Source organism: Gracilinanus agilis, chromosome 2, assembly GCF_016433145.1.
Source record: "Gracilinanus agilis isolate LMUSP501 chromosome 2, AgileGrace, whole genome shotgun sequence".
In the NCBI taxonomy this organism is placed as follows: Eukaryota; Metazoa; Chordata; class Mammalia; order Didelphimorphia; family Didelphidae; genus Gracilinanus; species Gracilinanus agilis.
This window is the reverse complement of record NC_058131.1, coordinates 393926644-393947730: the sequence shown is the minus strand read 5'-3', so window position 1 is coordinate 393947730 and position 21087 is coordinate 393926644. Positions and strand designations below refer to the sequence as shown.

The following is a 21087-nucleotide window of genomic DNA, read 5'->3' as shown; positions in this document are numbered from 1 at the left end:
CCAGAGGACCCTCAAACACTTAAAGTAAAACTTCTTGGGGTACTGGTTGGCCATCAACAAGAAAAAGTATTTTAGGATGTCTGGCAAGTCAGCAGGACTGATGCCAGCAGCCATTCTCTCCCCAGAAGAATGACGAGAAACCTACACATTCAGAAGGGAATCCTGGCAAAGGTAATGTCCTTCTCATACCACTTCTTGGATTTGGCCCTGGGTTGGCTGGAGAGCACGTGGACACGTTAATAACCCATCTGGGGACTCCTCGCTACCTGGGGGTCCCAGAGGGGCCACATCTCTGACCTGTACTTCCACTTCCCCCAGGGAAACAGGGCCAGACAACTATAGACTTCTAGATAAGCCCTACCCTGAAGGAAAAGCTGCCTGGGTTGGCTGGTATTAATCCCTCTGAGGCAGAGCCCTCCTAACTCTGCTGGGGTAAGACCCCCCAGGGCTTCTCTGATACAAGGAGGCAGGGAGGGAATCAATAAAAGGAGTGCAGAAGACAACCCCCCCCCCCCGCCAGCTATCTTTCAAAGGAGATCTGCACCCCTAGAAGCATCATTTCCTCAGGACTGTGGGGACCCTGCCTGCTACCTTCTTAAATATGTCTCTGGAGGGGCTCGACATTCACAGGGAACTCCGGCTCTCTCTAAGGGAGACCCCAGCACCCCTGGGGCCCAGGAGTCTAGGGCCACCCATAAACTCCCAGAGCAGGCCAGGGCAACATTACCTCTGTGTTGGAGACCTGATACAGATCCTTGTAGGCCATGTAAACCATGAAGGAGTTGACTCCTGTAAAAAAAGGGAGAGGAGATAAAAAACCAAGAGAGAGGGAAAGGTAGCCCACCTTCAATTTCCTTGTGTGAGAGGAGGGTGCTGCCCTCAATGACCTCGGACGTGCTTCCAGCTCTAATTCTCCTCGCTAAAGCTCTGATGGACATCTGCCTCACCTTCGGTCCAGTCCCCACTCACAATGTACCCTTCATACTACATCCTCTATGAGGGCAACAATCTCTCTCACATCTAGCACAGTGCCTTGTACAAGCAGACACCAAATACAAGTTGGTTGAATAAATAAACAAAACAAAATCATTTTTAAAAAAATTAAATAAGTGAATGAGTGAACAAAATCATAGAATCACAAAATTTGGCCTGGAAGAAGCCTCAGCTGTCATGCTAACTCTCATTCTGCACATGAGAAATTGAGGCTAATAAAATTAAACAGCATCCCCAAGGTCACATATAGTATGTAGTGGGCCCAAGATTCGAACCTACATAGTCCTACTCCAAGCACAGTGCTCTTTCCAATGGACCAGACTCATGAATCTCCTTTCTTTTTATTGTCCACTCTTGTCAAACACAAAGAAGATACAGTATTATGAAGATTCCCATATTTCCTCATAACACATGAAGACCCTCACATCTATAACACAAAATTCAATAACCATGAAGAAAGATTTATTTTCAATTCACAAATGGCAGGACCATGAATAAGATAGATTTATAGAAATAAGAGAGATAGGAAGGAGGAAAACATTTATTCTACTTTTTAAAGAGCAGACCACACTGATCATTGTTCTATAAAATCTGAGATTGGGAAGGAGCACCAAACCAAGTCCAACCCAATGAAGCAATCTTTTGGCTCTTCATTCTGTCATCCAATGAGTTGTCTATCCTTCCTCGCCTTGTGTCATCCACATGTTTGATAAACGTGCCAACTAGGTTTTTATCCAAGGAATTGATTTAAATTATTGAAAAACACAAACACGAATCTTGAGGGTACTTTACTACAGACCTCCTTCCAAGGAATATGAGCCATGAACAACTTCTCACGCAACTTCTAAGGATTCTAGTTCATTCACCTAGAACAGAAAGGACCTCAGAGGCCATCTAGCCTAGCCCCCTCCCCTAATTTTAGAGATGAGGAAACTGAGCCCTATGACCTCAGAGATCTTCTAGCCTAACTAACACTCCTCCTTAAGTGTAGAGATAAGGAAACCAAGCTGGAACAATGGAGATTAGGTAAATTGTCCAAGATCACCCAGGGAATAAACACCAGAACTCAGATACTGTGACCCCAGTCAGCATTCTTTCTAGGCACCATCCCTATCTTCTAAATGAATAGGCAATAATACTTTTACTTTCCCCATTCTTTTTGAATACTGCAGAGCTTTTCAGAGATAGATTCCAACACTAGTTCCCAGCCCATTAAACCTCCCAGGTATCTGTGAGGTCCAATTTGCTTCCTTGTTTTAATTCCAGCTTGGTTTGTTTGCAACTCTTACTTTTTTGCACTGATGTATAGACATTGAAGCCAATGAGTTTTATTGCTGACTCCTTTCTTGAGTTTTTGTCCTCTATAAATTTCTATCAGTCTACTACTCTTCTTCCCATATAACAATTATTGCCCTTCTGAAGCTTTTGCCATGGCTATGATTGTTAACAATAATTTCTAGGGTCTTCTCAACAGCATCCTTCATGCCATGTACATCATGAATAACCAGAAGTACATAAGAGTCATCAGCTGTGACTTCCTGAATGAGTGCCTCAGAACAATAACAGAGCTGTCTAATACTGAGATCTGGAGCAGCAAAGAGCCTCTGTGAAGAGTGAATCAAACTCTCTTTGTCTATCAATCAGCAACTTTTAAGTTAATCAATCAAAAACTTAAGTACCTTGAGAGCCAGGCCCAGAGACAGGAGGTCCTGGGTTCAAATATGGTCTCAGACAATTCCTAGCTATGTGACCCTGGGCAAGTCACTTAACCCCCACACTGCCTAGCCCTTATTGCTCTTCTGCCTTGGAACTGATATACAGTATTAATTTTTTTTTTTACAGTATTAATTCTAAGATGGAGGGGAAGGGTTAAATTTTTAAAATCCTATAAGTTAGAGAGGAGTTATCGACCAACATTGGCAGAGGGAGTTTCCACAGTGTTAGAATTTTTCACACTTGTCAACAAAAAAGTGGAGAGAAAAGAAGTTAAAGCTCCTCCTTTGCTGTCTCAAGAAGGGGAGTTCTACTCCCTAAAGGAAAGAAGGGGGAAGCAGAGTAAAAAGAAAGTCTAGAGAACAAAGTCTGTTCTTTTTCAAATTAAAAATTCCCTTTTGTTAAAGAAAAAAGTGAACTTAACAATGATTAACACACAGGAACATTTCAATGTATAATGGAAAGACTCTCTTTCTTCACAAAGTCTTGCCAGCCCATAACATTTCCCTCCTCAACCCTCCCAGATCACTGTTTACATCTCTCTTGGGGCAATTCATCATGCACTTCCTTTTGTCATGCGATCTATTTGTCTTGCTTAGTTTCACTTTCCAAGTATTTGCAGTGTGCAAATATCTTGAGTGCACTGACCAAGACTTCTCTCTAATGCTGAGCACACACAGTAGGCTCTCAATCAATATTTGGTGATGGAGATATAAACAGAAAGCCTCAGAGAACAAAGGTCCTTACATAGGGACCCACATTCATCGCTTCCTTTGAAGGGGAACTTGTGCTCGAAGCTTCAAAAAAAGAGAGAAATTTTGTTTCTGCTTCCTAACCTGAGACCTGAAGCAAAAGGTTCCATCTCATGCCATCGAAGCCTTGGAGCAGGAGGGCACATCCCATTCATAGCAGTGCCTCAGAATCTCCCACAACTTCCCTGCTCCTCATTCCATCTTAGAAAAACCTCTCCGGAAGAGGTAAAAGTTCAGAAATGAGGCCAGTGGAAATGAAAAGCCCTGAGGGGCCCAAAAGAAAGGGCCCCTGAGGAACAGGAGGCTGTTGGGCTCACCTTTGTCCCTGATGAGGTTCTGCACTTCTTGCTTGACACGATCATTCCAATGAGTGATGTCCACATGCAAGGAGTAGTCGCAGCAAGTCTTCCCATCAGCCCACTCTCGCCACTTCTCGAAGGCCTCGATCAGGCTGGATTCTGGGTCAGGGACCACATGGTCAACTGGAAAATACAAAGGGGAGAAGGGCTGAGGCATCTTACTGTTGACCATGACCTTTCCCCCTTTTCCTGGACTTGAAAATGGATCCTAGTTGCAGGATCATCAAATTAGAACTGGAAGAACAAGAAAAGGTCATCCAGCCCAATTCCATCATTTTATACACAAAAGAAATTGAAGCAAATAGAAGTTAAGTGACTTGCCAAGGGTCTCACAACTACTTAGTGTCAGGCTGCATTTGAACCCAAGTCTTTCTGACTCCCAAGTGCAACATTCTTTCCACTATAGCACAACTACTTCTACCACCTTCAGGACTTTTACTTGTCAAACCAAACTGTATCCCATGGTGGTTGCAAGTCTAATGCAAATGACCATTCAAAACCTGAAACTGAGATATGCAGTTTCTTTAATAAAAAAAAATATTCAGAAAGCCTCTGAGGTAAAATCATTTCACAGGATGGCAAAAGGAATTCATGCTGAGATAAAAAACAGACTATGACAAGACAAAAGCTTCAAGGAGGTTCTCTGGGGTCTCAGGAACATCAAAGATATAGAATTATCTTTTGCCCCAAAGCCTCACCATCTGGACTCCAGGTCTATCCGCCTGAAGGCAAAGTTCATTCAAATTAGCCCAGGTCAGTTTTCTGATCTCTTGGTTCAGGACAGCCATTAGATTCCTTGAGTTACCACCACCAACCATTATAAGGGGACCCCTCACCCTTGGTAGTGGTGGTGGTAAATTCAAGCCATTCTAACTCCCCTCACATCCTGGCCTACAGCAGACATCCTATAGCACCACAAAAAGTATGATACCCAGGAACTGGCCTTGAGTGTCCTCTAAATGCCAAATTTGGGCCTGTAAGATTTATTGGGTCAAACTCTCAACTATAAACTCTGACAGTAGAGGTCTACGTCTTATTTAAACTTTTTATCTCCCCCACAGTCTAGCATAGTATTTGCACAGTAACTACCCAACAAAAATGGATGGTATTGGAAGGCAGAAGGGCATCAAAGGAGAATCTACATGTCTATATTCACCCTGCTCACCAGAGTACCATGCATGGGAACACAGATGAACCAGCTAGCATTTCAGCATGAGAAAAATTGTGACAGATTAAAGGCCATCAAATGCCAAAACTGGAAGAGTCTTTTGAGATCATCTAATTTAACATCTTCATTTTATGGGGGAGGAAAACCTCCCTGAAGACTGCTTTTATCTTGTCATTGCCTGTTTTTTCACTCTCAGTGAGTTCCTTTTGCCATCTTGTGGAGTGATATTACCTGGAGGGGAGTTATGAATATGTTTTTTATTTAAGAAATTGCATCACAGATTCTGAAGGTCCATTGCACTGGACTTGGAACCATAACCAGGTTCCATGGTGGCTCAGAGAGAAGAAAAGTGATTTACTTAAAGTCATACGAATCAGGACTAGAAAATCAGCATATTGGAGTGTTACAAGTAGTGAACTTGGAATCACAAGTACAATGTTCAAATTCCATATCTGCCATTATTTACACTCTACGTAACCCTGAGGAAGTCACTTAATATCTCTGGGAATAATTTTCTTCAAGGGTAAAATGAGGAGATTGAACAAGATGACCTCTAGGCTTCCTTCCAGCTCTAAATCTATGCTTATATTCTCCTGACTTTACTTCCTTAATTGAATTAATATATTTAATACAAGAGCAGTACTAATCCTACATCCAATTAAAATTTTGCCCATGTTTCTGTGAGGTTCAGTTACATTTCCTAGTTCTGTGGGGCAATGAAGTCAGATCATTCCTTTCAATTTGGGCCATATCTAGCCTTGCTGTCTTGACATTTGGTCCCCTTGAAACCTTTCTCCATCCTCTTTCCCACAAAGGAAATTAATGGTGCTTAAACAGAGGAAGTTAAGTAGTCCTGGCTTTCCCCATACTCCCCCCACCCTCTGCCCTCGGCCTCACCTGGGTCACAGAAATCATAATCCCAAGAATATTCACTCTATCAGACTCAGTCTAAGTGCACTTATCAGAAAGGAAATGCATTGAACCGCTGTTTAATAATGTTTGGCATCAAACCAGGGACTCTAGTGGGCAAGGCAGCTGCTGAGAAATCAGCTGGTAGGATCAGGCCCCTCCTTCAGGCTAGGGAAAAAACTTGAGTATCTTTGCTCAGGCAACCTCTAATTGCATCTATTATGACTGATGCAATCCTGGAGATTCTCCTCCTCCAATTAGCAAAGAGGAAGTTTGGGCCCTTCTCCTGGGATACCTTTCATCAGCAGGGTAAGACTTAAGAAAGGAAGGAAGGAAGGAAGGAAGGAAGGAAGGAAGGAAGGGAGGGAGGGAGGGAGGGAGGGAAAGAGAGCAACACACACACACACACACACACACACACACACACACACACACACACACACACACACGGGGAGGGGGGGAAGAAGGAAGGTTAAGAAGGGGAAAAGAAAATTCAACTACCAGCAGATCTCTTACTAACCTTAAAGACAAGAGGTTGTCCAAATACTCTGTAATATTAGGTAACAATTTTAATCCTTTCTTTATTAAGACCTGCAAAACCCAAAGATCTGTTCATTCTCAAGCTACTTCTCTGCCATTCTTTCTCTGTATATTCCATTTCTAGACTCAATTCTGATGCTCTAGTGGTTTAGAATGGTCATTCCTCTTTCTGTTTTCTCCTCTAAGGAACTAGCTTCTGACAAGCTGGTCCTCTGCCCCATCTCAAGACCCAGATCTTCTTCTTAAGCTAAGACAAGTGGGGATAGAGTTACCTTTCCATTTTCCACTCATATGCACCATGGATCCTTTCATTTAGACAATGGACAGCTATCCTCTATCTCTTATAGTGTCACTCACCTCCCATGTCAATTTAACCAGTAAAATCTTAAGAACTGAAGATGGGGGATATATATGACTTGGCCCAGGAAATAGCTCTGATCAGCAAGTGGACTGATTAATCTATCACTTACTTTTAGGGGAAAAGGAATGAGCAAATACAGTTGACTCAACTTACTGATCATGGTGGTCCCGCCAGCCAAGGCGGCTTTAGTCCCTTGGAAGAAGTCATCTACTGTGGTCATTCCCTTGTACGGCATCTGGAAATGAGTGTGAACATCTATGCCTCCAGGGATTACCATCTTCCCATGAGCTTCAATGGTCTTCACTCCTCCAGGTACAATCAGATTGTCTCCAATTTGCCTGAAGAGACAGTAACAAAGTGATCAGTTAAGAAGAAAGCCCAAAAAAACTTGTCATGACAGCACAAAAGATTTTGACAATTTCTCTCCCCAAAGGCTAGAAAACATTCCCTCCTCACCTCTACCTTTTGGAACCTTGAATTTCCTTCAAGGCTTAATTCAAGTGACACCTTTGATGTGAGACTATTCCTAATTCCAAGAGAAACTAAAAACTATCCCTAAAAATGATCTCATTTATTTTCCATTTAGCTTATATATATTTATATGTTTGCTTGCTGTTCCCCCACCCAACAAAGGAATATAAACTTAAGGCTGGGATTTTTCATTTTTGTCTTTGTATCCCCTGTACCTAGCATAGGAACACAGAGATCTGAAAAGATCCTGAAGTCCATCTAATTCAAACTCATTTTAGAGATGATGAAACAGAACCACTGAAACTAAGAGGTCCCAGAGGCAAACAATTGTCAAAAACAGTTTTTTAAACCCAAAATCTCAACTCTAGAGTTTAATAAATGCTAGCTGATTAATTATGTCTCAAAGTCTCCTTTCCAAGTGCTTCAAAGGCTAACATGGCAATATATCATCAAATACAAAATATGCTAAACTGGGTGTTTAAAAAAAGATGTGTCTTTGAAAAGTAACTTATAATCTATGAATAAGCCAAAGATCACAAACATATGAAGATATCAAGGACCATCCCAAGTGTCAAAATGTTACCCATGAAATGTTTGGGTTTTTTTTAATCTTTATTTTTAGTTCCAAGTTCTCTTTTTTCCTTCACCTCTTCTACCCACTGAGTAAGCAAGAAATAGGATGCCCATTACATATATGAAGTCATGCAAAACTTATTTCCCCATCAGCCAGGTCCCTACCTCCCTCAAAAAAGCAAAGACAACAAAGAAAGGGGAAGAGTTGTGCTTCAATCAGCAATCTGAGACCATCAGTTCTCTCTCTGGAAGTAGACAGCACTTTACATCAGGAGTCCTTTGGAGCTATGGTGGATCATTGTATTCTGAGTCTTTCCCAGGGGATCATGCTTACAATATTGCTGCTACTGTGTCCTCTGATCTAGTTCTTCACACTTCATTTTGCATCAGTTCACTGAAAATATTCCCTTCACAATTTCTTACAGTACAGTAGTACTCCATCAAAATCATATACCACAATTTGTTCAGTCATTCCTCAACTGATAGGCATCCCCTCAGTTGCCAATTCTCTGCCACCACAAAAGAAGCTGCTATAAATATTTTTGTCCATATGGATTCTTTTCTTTTTTCTCCTTGGTACCCATGTTATATTAAAAGGCTTAAAAGGAAGACCTTGTTGAGGAGCATAGTGTAGTGGATACAGCAACAGACTTAGAAGTTAAGAATACTCAGGTTCAAATCTCAGGTTGTGGATGAGGGGTGGATTGCCAAGACCTTAGAGATCCTTTTAGCTCCAGATGTGTGAGCCTGTGATTTGATCTGAGACTCCAGCACGCAGCAGACTGTCTACAGAAGATTTATGGGTTTACACATGGGCAAGCATCATAGTGTGAGGCTACGAAGGGGCTATGATTGGCATTGGTTGGGGGGGATTGCCTAATCAATGAGCTCACTATTTCACCAAAGCATAATAGAAGACAGATCTTATCTCATCTAAACTTTATGTCTCTCCTCTGAGGTATAGAGCAGAGTTTGGCATATCACCACAAATATTTAATAAATATATGCTAACAAAAAAATGTTTCATTATTTCTAAACAGAAGGGAATCAAATACATATTTTTAGTTATTTCTTGGGTTATTTTTGCTGTATTTGCTATTTTTATTTTGTTTTCTTTGGGGCTTTAAGGCTATGGAGGATTAACAGTGTTTTTAAATCCTAAAGAGAACAAATTAAAATTTAAAAGTCAGAAGAAATAAGATAAAAATAAATAAAAGGGGGAGGTGTGTGTGTGTGTGTGTGTGTGTGTGTGTGTGTGTATGCGTGCGCGCGCGTGTGCGTGTGTATTCTCTCTTAAAGAATATTAACTTAGGAACAGGTAGGTCTGGCCTCAGACACTTTCTAGGTGTGTGACCCTGGACAAGTCCCTTAACTCCAATTGCCTAGCCCTTTCTCCTCTTGTGCCTTGAAATAGATGCTTAGTATCCATTCTAAAACAGAAGACAAGAGTTAAAAATAATATTAAGATTAATTAAATTAATTAAAGGGTAGAGGCCCTTCTGTCCTAGAAATTAGTTCATCTAATCTAATAGTAAATCTAATAGTTAATCTAATCCCCTTGGCTGAAGGGGAAGAACGGGGAGCTCTAGGCCTTGGTGGGCTGAGTCAGCTCTTGCCTCAGTTTCAGTCCGAGCTCCTCCCCTTCTCTGCCAGCTCACCAGTTGTCCAAAGGCAGCGAAGCATGCTCAGGGCAGGAGAGCTGGCTGGAAAGTGAAATTGAGGTTTCCCCCAGCACCAGCTCTATCAGATCAAACAGCACTCTGGCAGGTCCTAAGTACTAGTGCTTAGCACTGTGCCTGGTACACAGGAGGTGCTTAATGAATGCTTTCTGCCTGACTGACTGAACATCTGTTTTTCAGATCTAATGCATCCTCATTCTCCAGGACAAGAGAGAGACAAATAGGCCAATAGAGTCATTTGGCCAATTCAGGAATTTAGGGAATTTGGTTTGCTTGATTATATATATTTGTGAAAAGGGTTTTCTTTTTTCTTTTTCTTTCAAAAGGCAGGGAGGGAACAGAGTGAAAAGGGAGAGAAAGTAGATTTTCATTCACTGAGAAAATAAAATTTAATTTTAGAAAATGCTTGATGAATTGCATCCATCATGCACGTGATTTTATGCATATTATCCACCTATAATGCACATGTAAATCTGCTTCTAACATTCATTCTATTCCTAGGTAATGCTTCAATTCCTAAGGCTGACATAAGCACCAACCCTTAAAATGGTAACTTGGAAAATCCTCTACTCTCTAGAAAAGTGGCTCTCAAAGTGTGATCTGGAGGTCCCTAAAAACTGAAAACAAATTTATTTTCATAATACTAGGATATTTTCATTTCTAATATGGTAAATATCAAGGTAAATATCAAATAATGCATAAAACAAAAGCTCTTTTGGGTGGGGTGGTTTCAATAATTTTTACAAGTGTAAGGGATATGTATATTTTAAAGTACATATGTATTTTGATAACTATTTCAATTATACTGAAACTAGTTTTAATGTACACCTATGTAATTATATATTACATATATAATAAATTATCTATGAGATGGCATGTAGAAATATCTCTGTGGGCATGGGCATGCAGTCTGGGGATTGGGTGGGACATGGCATGGGGTCCCCAAAAAGGTTTGTCATCACTACTATAAAATATATATGGAAAACCAATTATATTGACATAGCTATCAAAACTGCATTTTGAGAACTATTTTAATATAACTGTTAATAATTCATAATTCAATATAATCCATATATGCATCTTGAATTTCAATATAAATGATTGTCTTTCTAATAATATATAACATACATATGCATTTTGAAAACTATTTTAACGTCTTAATAATTTTTAAATAAATAGTTAAATAAAACACACATGTATTTAATAATTATTTCAACATAACTAGGTCTCTCTATAATCTCATGTATTTTATTTTATGTGTCTAAAACATTATTCTAAGAAGGAGTTCAAAGGCTTCATCAGAATCCAGAAGGTTTCATGTCACAAAAAAAGGTTAAGAACTTCTACCTTGGAGAAAAGCTGCTCAATGCTAGTTTCGACCAGGGTCAGACCAGGGTCAGACCAGCTACATGGCAGGGAAAGATTCTCTCTTGGGGCAGTGAAATGTTTACTACAGAGTCTGCCAAACTCCAAGTTCTAAAATTTAAAAAAAAAAAACAACATATATATCCCTAATGTCCCTGACGGTCCATCTTGCACCACTCAGCTATTCCAGAAACACTATGCAGTTCTAAACAAAAAGGATGAAAAAATAACTCCTTCTCATCTTTACCTCATCTCAACTCAAATATCCAAGAACTCCACTGGCTTTTTCCTTCCTTTCCCAATTTGGCCCTCCATTCAGGTTCAGTAGAAACCAACCACTCAGCTAAAAGATCTGAATTCTAAGGACTTCCCAACTTTTCGTCACTTCTGTGAGCTAAGAAAACTGTAAAGACTGGGCATGACGTGCTCTCCTTCTCCTTCTCCTTCCCTATAAATGTATCCATCCCTTAAAGGCCCAGCCCCAAGGCCTACATTTTCTGTGAAGCCTTCCTTTCCCATCCTTATCCACCACGGTCTCTTCTTTGAACTCCTACAATGTTTACTCTGTACCATTTAGGTAACTTTTATTAAATGCTAAATATTGTTAATCATTTTTTCATCTATGTAACCCTTCCCTCTCCAGTTATGTCAACTCCTTGGTCAACAGAGTCGGTCTCAGGGCCAGTACAGAGCCCTGCACACAGATGCTCCATATTCATTGGCCAATTAAGGATCATTAATGCTACTGACCTGAAGAACGGAGCTCTGTGCTACTCTTAGAATTTAGATCTCTAGCGCTCTCGCTCTCTCTCTCTCTCTCTCTCTCTCTCTCTCTCTCTCCCATTTAAAAACCCTTTGATAATACATGTATAATCCAGATTGAATTGCTTATCAGCTCTGGGAGGTGGGAGGGAGAAAGGGAGACAACATGAATCATGTAACTTTGAAAAACTTATGTGGAAATTTGTTATTAAAATATATATTTTAAAACTTTTACCTTTCATCTTAGAATCAATATTAAATATTAAATAATGAAGATTAAATCTTCAAGGCAGAAGAATGGTAAGGGCTAGGCAACAGGGATTAAGTGACTTGCCCAGGGTCACACAGCTAGGAAGTGTCTAAGGACAGATTTGAACGCAGGACCTCCTGTCTCTAAGTCCACTGAGTCACCTAGCTGCCCCCAGGAATGATTTTTTGAAATAAAAAAAAAGGATTCAGGGGGCAGCTGGGTAGCTCAGTGGATTGAGAGCCAGGCCTAGAGACTGGAGGTCCTAGGTTCAAATCTGGCCTCAGACACTTCCCAGCTGTGTGACCCTGGGCAAGTCACTTGACCCCCATTGCCTACCCTTACCACTCTTCCACCTATAATTCAATACACAGAAGTTAAGGGTTTAAAAATTTAAAAAAAAAAAAAAAAAAAAAAAAGGATTCAACTACTTCCACATTGGGCAGTTAAGTGGCACAGTAGATAAGATTGCTGAGCCTGGGGTCCCAGAGATTCACCTTTCTGAATTCAAATCCAGTCTCAGATACTTAGCTGTGTGACTGTAGGTAAATCACTTAATCTTGTTTGCCTCAGTTTCCTCATCTTTAAAATGAGCTGGAAAAGGAAATGGCAAACCATTCCAGTATCTCTTCCAAATAGGGTCATAAAGAATCAGGTACAACTGGAATGCTTCCAGCTTACTTCCAAAAGAAAATACCCTAGTGGTAGTGGTGACTCTTTTTTTTAAAACTAGTATTCCTATAACAACAACATGGCTTTTAACATCACTTGGCTAGCGTGGCTCTTCTGTGAAAGCATCCCAAATCCCAATAGCAGCTGTATTAGACGACTAGGATGCCTTGAAATCAATTTTGTTCGTAAGTCTTCTGCCTCTCAATAGCCTTGGGCTCGTCCTGGACCACGAGAATCCAAATCACAAGAAACGTTCAACAATTTTCCTCTGTAACCTACTTAAATATTTGAAACCACTCGTGTCTTCTCTACAGCTAACCTAAACTCTCTCACATAGCAGTCTCAACCCATCACATCTAACTCTGGCTTTGAGGGAGGAGAAAAACAGCGCGTCTTTGCCCATCTGGGATCCACGGGGCCTCTACATGCTTTCCTTCTTCGCTGATAAAATGAGATCAACATAAACATTATCTTCTGAAGACAATGTCACACAGCCCCATTGTTCTGTGGGAAGGTTTAAACAAAACTGCCTAAAGTTCCCAGGCATGTGCAAAATCTCTTTAATAGAAGCCACACTGCGAAGGCTCCAGCCCCCACCCTCCCATCAGCATTTCTTTGGTTTCCTGAGGATATCTTGCAGAAGAGGCTTGGGAGAGTTCTTTAGCTGGAGAGACGGGAATTTCTTGGCCTAGTCTTTATACTAAGCCCATAATCACAGCATGTTCTGTGCCTATATTAAAAGGCTGGGCCCCGTAAAAAAAATTTATTTCAAAACAGTTTCAAGGCAGCCTTTTTAAGACTGATTTTTATAAACAGAGACACAGTGTGGTAGAAGTGGGAAATGTGCTGGAAGATGCTCGTGTGACCTCTCTGGGCCTCAGTGACCTTCTCTGTAAAATGAAAGGGTTGGGTTAGATGGCCTCTGTGGTGCCTTCAAGCTTTAAAACTGGTCCTGCAGATCCTCCTCTCTATTTCTCATAAATATGACTTTCCCTTTACCTCATCTCACTGTAACTAGACTCCCTCTGACACTCGATCCAGGTGAAAACTGAGGAAAGTAAAACCAGGGAGGCAAGAGAGGGGCAGCGGTGCGAGCACCTCGGACACGGGGTGGTGACTTAGTCGATGGCTGGCCCGCAGACTATCTGATATGTGTCCTTTCTACAGAGAGGGGCCAGCCTCATTTTGTTCCTGGTGGCCTGCGCATCGACAATCATTTCAGACTTCACATAGTGGCTGGCTTGTATTTGGAGAATATAGACACATACACACATACATATATATAAAATAGATATGTACTCTTAATATAGTATATTAAATATATTTATCACATATAATATATAGTCATACATATTCAATGTATTACATTAAACATTATATTATTATATTTATATTATATATCGTGTGTGTGTTGTGTGTATGTGTGTATACATACACACACATATTATTGCATATATTTGGGGCAGCTAGGTGGCTCAATGGATAGAGTGCTGGACCTGGAGTCAATAAGACTGCTCTTCCCAAGTTCAAATGTGGCCTCGGATACTTTTTAGCTGTGTGGCCCTGGGCAAGTCATTTAATCCTGTTTGCTTTGGTTCTATCATCTATAAAATGAGCAAACCACGCCAATATCTTCGCCAAGAAAACCCCAAATGGGGTCACAAAGAGACTGAAAAATGATTCAACAACAAAATAACAATTTGGAGAGTGGACTGCTATATTTAAAAAGCCCAGCATGAATCACTCCATTCAAGTGGATAATTATTTCCTAATGTTCTTGCTGGGGACAACATTCCCCTCCACCTATCAGTCATAATACTACCAATTTGTCAAGGTCCAACTCAAATCCTACCTCCTCTCCCGTATATTCCACAAGGATCTCTCCTTCTCTGAAAGCCTAATAGTGTAGTAGGAACAGCAAGAGACTTGCCGTTGTGAGGCCCTACGTTCAAATCACATCTACAGAGTGATCCAAGCAAGACACTTAACGGCTCTGGCTCTCAGGTTCCTAATCCGAAAAAGGGACAGGCTGGCGTTTTCAAGCTCTAAATAGTGTGATTCTATGGAATTTCATGTCTCACTATCCTTACCATTTGTTAAGTGATTAGGCCTTTTTAGATGGCTGTGTGTGTGTGTTCCTTCCTGTTAGACTGTTAAGCTCCAGAAGGGCAGGTCTATATTCCCATTTCTACTTCACTATGAGCCCAATCCAGAGTCCATTTGTACCAAGTCTCAGCTATACATAGCAGAGATCACCCAACCCTAATGTGGAAAACACACTTCTTCATCCACTTGATTTTTCCTATTTAAATGGCTAAGTCAAACTTTTTTGAATGGTTATCCAGGAATTTCTGGAATGTTCTGGGGGGCCATGCAATTAGAATAACATCATCCATTAATGGAACACTTCACCATTCATAAGGAATCACTTTTCTACTTGGATTCTCTAGCATGGCAGCAGGTCAAATCCAGCCACCTGTTTTTGTAAGGTCCAAGTGTGCCAAGAATAATTTTTATATTAAAAAAAAGTTTATTGTATCTAAAATTCATACAGCTCAAGATTTTTGTAATTTTTGTCAATGAATCCTGGTTCATTTGGCCTTCAGATCATAGTTTGCTGATCTGATCCTGGCTAATATCCCAGAGGCAAACAAACCAATGAGAAGACCACTATATTGATTAAGGAGAGAGGGGCTAAAAAAGGAGAGAGAGGAATAAAGGATAATCTGAGATTATGAATGTGAGATAGTGGCATAATAATGACACTGCCTTTGAAAGAAATGGAGAAGTTCAGTAAAAGGAGGTTTTGGTAGAAAACATGTTGAGTTTGAGGGATCTTGAGGATATCTGGTTTACTTTAAAATATCCAATAGGCAATATAGATTTGAAGCTCAAGAGACATGCTAAATCTAGATATACAAATTTGTTAGCTATCTGCATAGAAATAATTAAACCCACGAGAGCTGATGAAATCAGTTTCTAAAAAAGCAAGCACCCAGGACAAACTTTGAAATGTATCCATTCCAGGTGGTGCGATGTGAGGGAACAAAGGAGTCTTGACAAGGAGTGTTCAGACAGGAAGGAGAACCCAGTAAAAAACAAGGTTCCAAAAACTCACAGAGAAGAGGGTGGGCAATAGTGTCAAATGCAGCAAAGAGGTCACAAAAGAGGAGTGCTGTAGAACCTTATCTGGTAAGGAAAAAAAAAAAAGATTGCGAACTCTGAAATTCAGTGTTTGAGGTGTGGCATGGCTAGGAAACCTAAGTCCAGTTTAATCCATTCAATAGACATTTATTAAGTAACCACTGGGTGCAATATATTGTATAAAGCTGGAGGAAATATGAAAATAAGATAGCTATTCCCACTCATATGGCATTTGATATAGTAGAAAGATAAAATATATGAGTATTTATAGTGAAAATAGTATTAAACAACTTAAGGTAAAAATTAGGCTAAAAAAAGGTAAAATAGATGGGACTTAATAACTGACTAGATTTAGGGGGTAAGAGAGAAAGAAGTGTCAAGAATGACCCAAAACTACAAATCTGGGTTTGATAGAAGGATTGTGCTACCATCAATGGAAACAGGAGTTGGAAGGGAAGAGGTTGGACGGGATGAATTCTGTTTTGGATATGTGGAACTTAATATGTTTTAATATTATTTCAATATCCAGGAGGCTGTTGGAAATGTGGAACTAGAATTCAGGATAAAATTTCAGGATTCAGGATTAAAGATGGATACACACAAAGACAAAAACCAGATATCCCAGAGATCCCTCAAACTCAACATGTTTTCTACCAAATCCTCCCTTTACTGAACTTCCCCATTTCTTTCAAAGGCAGCATCATTATTATTCCACTGTCTCAGGTTCATAATCTCAGACTGTTGTTCACTCGTGCAATCAAAAGCATTTATTAAGCACCTTCTATAGATCTGGCACTGGACTAGGTGCTGGAGTAACCAAGACAAAAATGAAGGATTAAAGGGTTTTGAAGGATGCTGATCTCTAGAAGAGTAGTGCCTCTTTCTACTTGCAAATATAACCCCTTCCACTCTTTGGCTATACTGCCCCATCCACACATCTATAACTATAATATAAAATAATATGTGCTAAGGGTCAGCAAGCAAGGTGAGCTCTTATTCAGGAAGGCAAAGAGCAGCATACATACTTTATTAAGCCATCTTCCATGTAGATGTCTGCATAAAAGGACTGGTCATCATTGACTATTCTGCCCCCTTTAATAAGAAGACGGTCACTCTGGAAAAGAAGAACGAGAAGAGTTATTGTAGCGTTAGAGTGTGAAAAGGCTGTTCCTAAACTTCCTGCTGGTGGCTGCTGAAGCACCCAGTATCATGAATTGAAAAGGGAAAAATAGGCTTATTAAATAGAAAATGTACTCTAGAATTCAGTGCTTGAGGTATGGCATGGTAGTCCAGTTAAATGCAATTTGACAACCATTTATTAAATACCTACTATGGGTAATACATTGCCCTAGAAGCCAGAGGAAATATAAAGTTTAGATAAAACAATCTTGCCCTCATAGATTTTCTAATCTATTTTCAGGTAAGACAAATTAGCAAATAACTATAATACAAACTAATGCTTAAAAATATGCTCTGCTTCCATCTTTATACAAGGACCAAATCCTATCTATTTTACCACCTAACAGGGAAAAAAAAATGTTTTTTAGGATACTAGAAAGTTGTCCTCCTAGGTAATTTTTTCATAATTATTCACTGACATCTGGGACTAGGTGGTGGGAACAGCAAAAACAATCTTATCTTAAAAGGGGAGAATGCTAGTTTGAAAGGGGGTTATTTAAAAGACAGTTTTTTGTCTTTCAGTTGCTTCTGTCATGATTCCATCTGGGGTTTTCTTGGCAAAGATACTAGAGTGTTTGCCATTTTTCCTTCTCCAGCTCATTTTACAGATGAGGAAACTGGAGCAAACAGGGTTAAGTGACTTGCCTAAGGGTCACACAGCTAATAAGTTTGAGGCCTGATTTGAATTCAGATTTCCTGACTCCCAGGCCCCAAACTATCCACTGCACCACCTAGCAGGTAACTGAGCCCCCTTTTTCCAAACTGGCCTGACCCTTAAAGGATGAAAGCATCCAAAAATGCTATGGTGACCATCAGATCTGCCCTGAAAGTTATATGATTTTTCACTCCAAACCACAGTAGGGGACTGAGAAACTAGAAAAGTAGTTTTACCAGATCTTGACATATGCCCTGAATAGGCTGAACCTGATTAATGTAATATCAACTCAGGCAAAAAAAAATCTAGCTTTCCACCAAGCCCAGGGGTTGGAACAACCACAGAAACTCAGAGTTGGAAGTGGGAAGAGGTGGACCTCAGGCTATCTAGACCAAATCCATATAAAAATCCCCTACACGAAACCAGTGGAATTGCTTGTCAACTCCAGGAAGGGAGGGAGAAAAAATGAGTCATGAAACCATGGAAAAAATTTTAAAATTTAAAAAATTTTTTTAAAAATCCCCCTATATACCACTTACCCAACAAGTGGTGATCCAGCCTTTGCCCCAGTGAAAAGGAAATCTCTAATGGAGCAACAATTGGAGCACCTCCATTGGAGCAGCCATGGGCAGAGCTTGGTGGATTGAGGACTGTCTTTGGAGTCCAGCTTCAGACACTTAGCTGGGTGACTCTGGGTAAGTCATAACCTCTGTCAGTTTCCTCACCTTTAATGATGAATTATCACTAAGGCAAGTCCAGATGTCCTAGTACTGTGCTTCTGGTGGTGCTGCCCTGATCACTAGTGCCCAGGCAGGGTATTTCATATTTCCCAAATGTCTCATCCAGCATTATCATACATTGCTGCACACACTCTCCTGGCTTTGTGTTCCTCCCATGACATTTCCCTTCCCCTCTCCACGGCTTTCCACATGGCCATTCCCCAGGACTGAGATGCATGCCTTCCCTGAGGAACCTCACGGTCCCTTCAAGACACACCTCAAGGACCACCTTCTACAGGATGCTTTTTCCAATTCTCCCAACTGCCAAAGCCCTCCCCATCCCTTGCAGCTAATTATTGCATCTATTTCCTCTTTCTGTCCAAGTAGTTTATAGTATACTGAGAGAGTGCTGTCACTACTATAACTGCCTCTATAAAATCTTTAACCAAATGCATCCCCCATCACAGATTCCTCAATTACTTATAGTCTGTCTCCTTCATAATAAAATACCACTCCATCTCCATCACCTATCACATTCTTTTGTCCTTTTCCCTCGAGTCTCTTCTAGGAATGGGAGCTCTCTCTCAGGTCTCTCAGAGGACAGACGAGGGAGGTTCTGACCTCAGCCCTGGACAGTAAGTCTGACCTGTGTCTCTTTTCTCCAATCTGGTGACTGGCAGATCAGCGGGCTAACAAGGCTCACAACTCTCTTTTCCCCTCAATCTCTTCCAACAGGACTCAGGAACTAACTCTTCAACAAAGGGCCCCTTCCACATAGCAGTCTCCCCCTACTCCACCATCCCACTGTATTCTATCTTCTATTTATTTGTGTTCATAGACCGTAAATCTTTTATGGAAGACTCATTTTTCCATTTTTTTGTATCCAGAGCATATAGAGTAGACACTCAATAAATGATTTATGAATAGTTTTTCCTCTTATTTCTCCCCTTTGTCCCTTTCCCTGTCCCTATCTTCTTGGCTCAGAAATTCTGCATCTGGCATAAAGAAATGAGTCTAATAATTTAGTATTTGAATGTGTGTAGTCTAGTATTTTGAAGGTTAGTCTTAGAAATTATATTTTCCATTTGTAAAAAATGATTTCTGATAAGAGTGTGTGGAGTTAGAAATAAGCTCCTATGCTTGTTATTCTTGACTTCCTAAATTCCCCTATCTTTTGAGGAATTTTGCAATGTTGTATGTAAATGTTTTTCATTTTTGACTCAACAGGTCACTAGCAAACTGGTTTGATAAGACTAGGAATAAGAAAACGCATGGACATCTTGGTAACAAATATTCATGGCCTCAGGCCAAGCATAATAATAACTTCTGCAATACTGGTTCCCTGTCCACTTGAAAAGGGCTCTTGCCTTATAAAAAAAAAGCATACTCACACATCAAAGTCTTATTCTAACACCACTATAATTTCTGAATATGCCTCCCCACCTAGCTGGAGTCGTCTCTCACATCAGTGTATTTATGGTTTTATTTGGGGGTTTTGGTTATGTATAAATTTTCTCGGATAACAATGACCATATGGAAGTGTGTTTTTGCATGACAATAAAAATAAAAAATTTGTTAAATATACTCCCCACATCCCCACTTATTCTAGTAACCAAGAAATTCAGGTAAGTAAATTTAAGCATCACATAAACCACACGTACCACATTTTCTTCTACCTCCTGAAGAAAGGAATCATAAGATCATATATTTCAGGGATGGAAGGGGACTTGGAGGTCATTCATTCAATCCCTTGATTTTACAAAAATGAGGAAACTAAGTTCTAGCAACTTGTAAGTAACTTGTCCAAGGACACACAGGTAACAAAAGCAGAATTGGGATTCAAACTCAGGTCCTTTCTCTTATTCCAAATACAGCCATCTTTCCAATGTAGCATACATGCTGTCTCATTACTTCCTTTCTATGAGTCAAAACTAGTTTTTAGAATTACACAATACCTGACAAAGCATTCATTCATGTTATTGTAGTCATTATGTATAATTTTTTTCCTATTCTTGTTTATATCACTTTGCATCCATTTATACAAGCCTTCTTTTATATCTTTGAATTCCTCACATGTCCTTTCTTCTGGAGGCAGTAACTTTACATTCCATTGAATTCACATGCCACAATGCACACAGTCATTTTCTTTTTCAATATATATTTTTATTTTTTTGTTAAGTCTTTCCCAATTACATCTTTTAAAATTTAACATTTATTGTTGAAAAATTTGAGTTTCAAATTCTTTCTCTCCCTTCTATCCTTCCCACCTCCTCAAGAAAGGCAAATAATTTGACATTGATTACATATGGGATGTCACACAAAATATATTTCCATATTAGCCAGGTTGCAAGGAAAAAAAAACAAGAAAACAAAGTTAAAAAAAAATATGCTTCAAGTTACATTCTAAGTTCATTGGTCCTCACTGGAGATAGAGAGCATATTTTTCATCCTGAGGTCCCTTGGATCATTGTCTTGATTAGAGTAGATAAGACTTTCACAGCCAATCAGTCTTACAAATATTGCTATTACTATTTACAATCTTCTCCTGGTTCTGTGCATTTCCTAAACCACGCATGCCCATTCTGTAACTAGGCTTTGCTATCACAAAAGGTACTTCTTTAAATATTTAGTGAAATGTGGGATCTTTTTTCTTCCCAGTCTTTGACCTCCTTGTGTCAAAGACACATGGCCTGTTGGCTGCCTATGATCTAGAGAAGAAAATTTGGCGTGTAAGGATGGGTGGGATAAAATGGGGCTGCACCACCCTGGGATCCGCCCTTGTTTTCATTACTACAGCCAAAAGTTACAAGCAGAGTCAAATGAGGA

At 40.0% G+C, this 21087-nt stretch overlaps 1 protein-coding gene across 1 annotated transcript in view; it reads right to left on the bottom strand.

Moving 5' to 3' along the window:
- DPYSL3 (dihydropyrimidinase like 3) overlaps positions 1 to 21087 on the bottom strand; it is a 146101-nt gene that overhangs the window by 28639 nt on the left and 96375 nt on the right. Inside the window, exons 2-5 of the mRNA XM_044664512.1 lie at positions 16734 to 16822; positions 6949 to 7133; positions 3776 to 3940; positions 728 to 789 (exon numbers count right to left, since the gene is read on the bottom strand). Of these exons, the coding sequence (XP_044520447.1) occupies positions 728 to 789; positions 3776 to 3940; positions 6949 to 7133; positions 16734 to 16822 (501 nt within the window). The remainder of the gene's footprint in view (positions 1 to 727; positions 790 to 3775; positions 3941 to 6948; positions 7134 to 16733; positions 16823 to 21087) is intronic.